Source organism: Callionymus lyra, chromosome 3 (genome assembly GCF_982586985.1).
Source record: "Callionymus lyra chromosome 3, fCalLyr1.hap1.1, whole genome shotgun sequence".
NCBI classification, from domain to species: domain Eukaryota; kingdom Metazoa; phylum Chordata; class Actinopteri; order Syngnathiformes; family Callionymidae; genus Callionymus; species Callionymus lyra.
In genome coordinates this window covers 584723-592222 of record NC_141820.1, presented here as the reverse complement: position 1 = coordinate 592222, position 7500 = coordinate 584723, and the positions used below count along the sequence as shown (strand labels likewise).

The 7500-nt window shown below is 29.9% G+C and overlaps 1 protein-coding gene across 1 annotated transcript in view; it reads left to right on the top strand.

Moving 5' to 3' along the window:
* The window catches only part of fhod3a (formin homology 2 domain containing 3a), a 110143-nt gene that overhangs the window by 17377 nt on the left and 85266 nt on the right, over window positions 1-7500 (top strand). The window contains exon 2 of the mRNA XM_087786110.1: window positions 413-522. Coding sequence (XP_087642236.1) covers window positions 413-522 — 110 coding nt within the window. The remainder of the gene's footprint in view (window positions 1-412; window positions 523-7500) is intronic.

Below are 7500 nucleotides of genomic sequence, written 5' to 3'. Positions count from 1 at the left end.
CGCTGATGTTGTGTCGCTAACTCGAATCTGATTGGTTCACACAATCCTTGGGCTGCCGTTGATTTCAATGGACAGAGGCTCTGAAGCGACTGAAGGCCTCGGGTCACACATGACCTGCTGGCAGAGAAGACCTCGCTGACCCTGACGACCCGCCACTGGTTTGTAGGGATGCTAGCATGTCAGCTAACCTGTCAGCATACTTGAAAACATGTTAGCTACCATGCTAGCATCCCTGCACACATGTTTAGCTCCGCCCACACACATGTGTCATGTGACCAACATATGTTCTCGTGACTGTTGTTGATTCTGTTTGTCGATGATTCTAAGTTTCACCAAACGAGTCTTAAAATGACTTGAAACGAGTCAATGAGTCACAGTCGAGTCATTAAAAGTTGATCATGTGTTGTTGCAGCTCGACGACTGTGCTCTTCAACTGTCGCACAATGGAACGTACTTGGATCTGGAGTCATCGCTGGCGGAGCAACGGGACGAGCTGGAGGGATTCACACCCGAGGAGTCTGGGTAACTTTACTTCATGTATATATAGTCAGTGTACTTCATGTATATAGAGTCAGTGTACTTCATGTATATATAGTCAGTGTACTTCATGGATATATAGTCAGTGTACTTCATGTATATATAGTCAGTGTACTTCATGTATATATAGTCAGTGTACTTCATGTATATATAGTCAGTGTACTTCATGCATATATAGTCAGTGTACTTCATGTATATATAGTCAGTGTACTTCATGTATATATAGTCAGTGTACTTCATGTATATATAGTCAGTGTACTTCATGTATATAGAGTCAGTGTACTTCATGTATATATAGTCAGTGTACTTCATGTATATATAGTCAGTGTACTTCATGTATATAGAGTCAGTGTACTTCATGTATATATAGTCAGTGTACTTCATGTATATAGAGTCAGTGTACTTCATGTATATATAGTCAGTGTACTTCATGTATATATAGTCAGTGTACTTCATGTATATATAGTCAGTGTACTTCATGTATATATAGTCAGTGTACTTCATGTATATAGAGTCAGTGTACTTCATGTATATATAGTCAGTGTACTTCATGTATATAGAGTCAGTGTACTTCATGTATATATAGTCAGTGTACTTCATGTATATAGAGTCAGTGTACTTCATGTATATATAGTCAGTGTACTTCATGTATATATAGTCAGTGTACTTCATGTATATATAGTCAGTGTACTTCATGTATATATAGTCAGTGTACTTCATGTATATATAGTCAGTTTACTTCATGTATATATAGTCAGTTTACTTCATGTATATATAGTCAGTGTACTTCATATATATATAGTCAGTGTACTTCATGTATATATAGTCAGTGTACTTCATGTATATATAGTCAGTGTACTTCATATATATATAGTCAGTGTACTTCATGTATATATAGTCAGTGTACTTCATGTATATATAGTCAGTTTACTTCATGTATATATAGTCAGTGTACTTCATGTATATATAGTCAGTGTACTTCATGTATATATAGTCAGTGTACTTCATGTATATATAGTCCATTTACTTCATGTATATATAGTCAGTGTACTTCATGTATATAGAGTCAGTGTACTTCATGTATATATAGTCAGTGTACTTCATGAATATAGAGTCAGTTTACTTCATGTATATATAGTCAGTGTACTTCATGAATATAGAGTCAGTTTACTTCATGTATATATAGTCAGTGTACTTCATGTATATATAGTCAGTGTACTTCATGAATATAGAGTCAGTTTACTTCATGTATATATAGTCAGTGTACTTCATGAATATAGAGTCAGTTTACTTCATGTATATATAGTCAGTGTACTTCATGTATATATAGTCAGTGTACTTCATGTATATATAGTCCATTTACTTCATGTATATATAGTCAGTGTACTTCATGTATATAGAGTCAGTGTACTTCATGTATATATAGTCAGTGTACTTCATGTATATATAGTCAGTGTACTTCATGAATATAGAGTCAGTTTACTTCATGTATATATAGTCAGTGTACTTCATGTATATATAGTCAGTGTACTTCATGAATATAGAGTCAGTTTACTTCATGTATATATAGTCAGTGTACTTCATGAATATAGAGTCGGTTTACTTCATGTATATATAGTCAGTGTACTTCATGTATATATAGTCAGTGTACTTCATGAATATAGAGTCAGTGTACTTCATGTATATATAGTCAGTGTACTTCATGTATATATAGTCAGTGTACTTCATGAATATAGAGTCAGTTTACTTCATGTATATATAGTCAGTGTACTTCATGTATATATAGTCAGTGTACTTCATGAATATAGAGTCAGTTTACTTCATGTATATATAGTCAGTGTACTTCATGTATATATAGTCAGTGTACTTCATGTATATATAGTCAGTGTACTTCATGAATATAGAGTCAGTGTACTTCATGTATATATAGTCAGTGTACTTCATGTATATATAGTCAGTGTACTTCATGAATATAGAGTCAGTTTACTTCATGTATATATAGTCAGTGTACTTCATGTATATATAGTCAGTGTACTTCATGAATATAGAGTCAGTTTACTTCATGTATATATAGTCAGTGTACTTCATGTATATATAGTCAGTGTACTTCATGTATATATAGTCAGTGTACTTCATGAATATAGAGTCAGTGTACTTCATGTATATATAGTCAGTGTACTTCATGTATATATAGTCAGTGTACTTCATGAATATAGAGTCAGTTTACTTCATGTATATATAGTCAGTGTACTTCATGTATATATAGTCAGTGTACTTCATGAATATAGAGTCAGTTTACTTCATGTATATATAGTCAGTGTACTTCATGTATATATAGTCAGTGTACTTCATGAATATAGAGTCAGTGTACTTCATGTATATATAGTCAGTGTACTTCATGTATATATAGTCAGTGTACTTCATGAATATAGAGTCAGTTTACTTCATGTATATATAGTCAGTGTACTTCATGTATATATAGTCAGTGTACTTCATGTATATATAGTCAGTGTACTTCATGAATATAGAGTCAGTTTACTTCATGTATATATAGTCAGTGTACTTCATGTATATAGAGTCAGTTTACTTCATGTATATATAGTCAGTGTACTTCATGTATATAGAGTCAGTGTACTTCATGTATATATAGTCAGTGTACTTCATGTATATATAGTCAGTGTACTTCATGTATATATAGTCAGTGTACTTCATGAATATAGAGTCAGTTTACTTCATGTATATATAGTCAGTGTACTTCATGTATATATAGTCAGTGTACTTCATGAATATAGAGTCAGTGTACTTCATGTATATATAGTCAGTGTACTTCATGTATATATAGTCAGTGTACTTCATGAATATAGAGTCAGTTTACTTCATGTATATATAGTCAGTGTACTTCATGTATATATAGTCAGTGTACTTCATGAATATAGAGTCAGTTTACTTCATGTATATATAGTCAGTGTACTTCATGTATATATAGTCAGTGTACTTCATGTATATATAGTCAGTGTACTTCATGAATATAGAGTCAGTGTACTTCATGTATATATAGTCAGTGTACTTCATGTATATATAGTCAGTGTACTTCATGAATATAGAGTCAGTTTACTTCATGTATATATAGTCAGTGTACTTCATGTATATATAGTCAGTGTACTTCATGAATATAGAGTCAGTTTACTTCATGTATATATAGTCAGTGTACTTCATGTATATATAGTCAGTGTACTTCATGTATATATAGTCAGTGTACTTCATGAATATAGAGTCAGTGTACTTCATGTATATATAGTCAGTGTACTTCATGTATATATAGTCAGTGTACTTCATGTATATATAGTCAGTGTACTTCATGTATATATAGTCAGTGTACTTCATGTATATATAGTCAGTGTACTTCATGTATATAGAGTCAGTGTACTTCATGTATATATAGTCAGTGTACTTCATGTATATATAGTCAGTGTACTTCATGTATATATAGTCAGTTTACTTCATGTATATATAGTCAGTGTACTTCATGTATATATAGTCAGTGTACTTCATGTATATATAGTCAGTGTACTTCATGTATATAGAGTCAGTGTACTTCATGCATATATAGTCAGTGTACTTCATGTATATATAGTCAGTGTACTTCATGCATATATAGTCAGTTTCCTTCAGATATATATATAGTCAGTTTACTTCATGTATATATAGTCAGTTTACTTCATGTATATATAGTCAGTGTACTTCATGTATATATAGTCAGTGTACTTCATGTATATATAGTCAGTGTACTTCATGTATATATAGTCAGTGTACTTCATGTATATATAGTCAGTGTACTTCATGTATATATAGTCAGTTTACTTCATGTATATATAGTCAGTTTACTTCATGTATATATAGTCAGTGTACTTCATGTATATATAGTCAGTGTACTTCATGTATATATAGTCAGTTTACTTCATGTATATATAGTCAGTGTACTTCATGTATATATAGTCAGTGTACTTCATGTATATATAGTCAGTGTACTTCATGTATATATAGTCAGTGTACTTCATGTATATATAGTCAGTGTACTTCATGTATATATAGTCAGTTTACTTCATGTATATATAGTCAGTTTACTTCATGTATATATAGTCAGTGTACTTCATGTATATATAGTCAGTGTACTTCATGTATATATAGTCAGTGTACTTCATGTATATATAGTCAGTGTGCTTCATGTATATATAGTCAGTGTACTTCATGTATATATAGTCAGTGTACTTCATGTATATATAGTCAGTGTACTTCATGTATATATAGTCAGTGTACTTCATGTATATATAGTCAGTGTACTTCATGTATATATAGTCAGTTTACTTCATGTATATATAGTCAGTTTACTTCATGTATATATAGTCAGTGTACTTCATGTATATATAGTCAGTTTACTTCATGTATATATAGTCAGTGTACTTCATGTATATATAGTCAGTGTACTAAATGTATATATAGTCAGTTTACTTCATGTATATATAGTCAGTGTACTTCATGTATATATAGTCAGTGTACTTCATGCATATATAGTCAGTTTCCTTCAGATATATATATAGTCAGTTTACTTCATGTATATATAGTCAGTTTACTTCATGTATATATAGTCAGTTTACTTCATGTATATATAGTCAGTGTACTTCATGTATATATAGTCAGTTTACTTCATGTATATATAGTCAGTGTACTTCATGTATATATAGTCAGTGTACTAAATGTATATATAGTCAGTTTACTTCATGTATATATAGTCAGTGTACTTCATGTATATATAGTCAGTGTACTTCATGCATATATAGTCAGTTTCCTTCAGATATATATATAGTCAGTTTACTTCATGTATATATAGTCAGTTTACTTCATGTATATATAGTCAGTGTACTTCATGTATATATAGTCAGTTTACTTCATGTATATATAGTCAGTGTACTTCATGTATATATAGTCAGTGTACTTCATGTATATATAGTCAGTTTACTTCATGTATATATAGTCAGTGTACTTCATGTATATATAGTCAGTGTACTTCATGTATATATAGTCAGTTTACTTCATGTATATATAGTCAGTTTACTTCATGTATATATAGTCAGTGTACTTCATGTATATATAGTCAGTGTACTTCATGTATATATAGTCAGTTTACTTCATGTATATATAGTCAGTGTACTTCATGTATATATAGTCAGTGTACTTCATGTATATATAGTCAGTTTACTTCATGTATATATAGTCAGTGTACTTCATGTATATATAGTCAGTGTACTTCATGTATATATAGTCAGTTTACTTCATGTATATATAGTCAGTGTACTTCATGTATATATAGTCAGTGTACTTCATGTATATATAGTCAGTTTACTTCATGTATATATAGTCAGTGTACTTCATGTATATATAGTCAGTGTGCTTCATGTATATATAGTCAGTTTACTTCATGTATATATAGTCAGTGTACTTCATGTATATATAGTCAGTTTACTTCATGTATATATAGTCAGTGTACTTCATGTATATATAGTCAGTGTACTTCATGTATATATAGTCAGTTTACTTCATGTATATATAGTCAGTGTACTTCATGTATATATAGTCAGTGTACTTCATGTATATATAGTCAGTTTACTTCATGTATATATAGTCAGTGTACTTCATGTATATATAGTCAGTGTGCTTCATGTATATATAGTCAGTTTACTTCATGTATATATAGTCAGTGTACTTCATGTATATATAGTCAGTTTACTTCATGTATATATAGTCAGTGTACTTCATGTATATATAGTCAGTTTACTTCATGTATATATAGTCAGTGTACTTCATGTATATATAGTCAGTGTACTTCATGTATATATAGTCAGTGTACTTCATGTATATATAGTCAGTTTACTTCATGTATATATAGTCAGTGTACTTCATGTATATATAGTCAGTGTACTTCATGTATATATAGTCAGTTTACTTCATGTATATATAGTCAGTGTACTTCATGTATATATAGTCAGTTTACTTCATGTATATATAGTCAGTGTACTTCATGTATATATAGTAGGTTTCCTTCATGTATATATAGTCAGTTTACTTCATGTATATATAGTCAGTGTACTTCATGTATATATAGTCAGTGTACTTCATGTATATATAGTCAGTTTACTTCATGTATATATAGTCAGTTTACTTCATGTATATATAGTCAGTGTACTTCATATATATATAGTCAGTGTACTTCATGTATATATAGTCAGTTTACTTCATGTATATGTAGTCAGTTTACTTCATGTATATGTAGTCAGTTTACTTCATGTATATATAGTCAGTTTACTTCATGTATATATAGTCAGTTTACTTCATGTATATATAGTCAGTTTACTTCATGTATATATAGTCAGTGTACTTCATATATTTATAGTCAGTTTACTTCATGTATATATAGTCAGTTTCCTACATATATATATATATATAGTCAGTTTACTTCATGAATATATAGTCAGTTTACTTCATATATATAAAGTCAGTTTACTTCATATATATATATAGTTAGTTTACTTCATATATATAGTCAGTGTACTTCATGTATATATAGTCAGTGTACTTCATATATTTATAGTCAGTTTACTTCATGTATATATAGTCAGTTTCCTTCATATATATATATATAGTCAGTTTACTTCATGAATATATAGTCAGTGTACTTCATGTATATATAGTCAGTGTACTTCATGTATATATAGTCAGTTTACTTCATGTATATATAGTCAGTGTACTTCATGTATATATAGTCAGTTTACTTCATGTATATATAGTCAGTGTACTTCATGTATATATAGTCAGTTTACTTCATGTATATATAGTCAGTGTACTTCATGTATATATAGTCAGTGTACTTCATGTATATATAGTCAGTGTACTTCATGTATATATAGT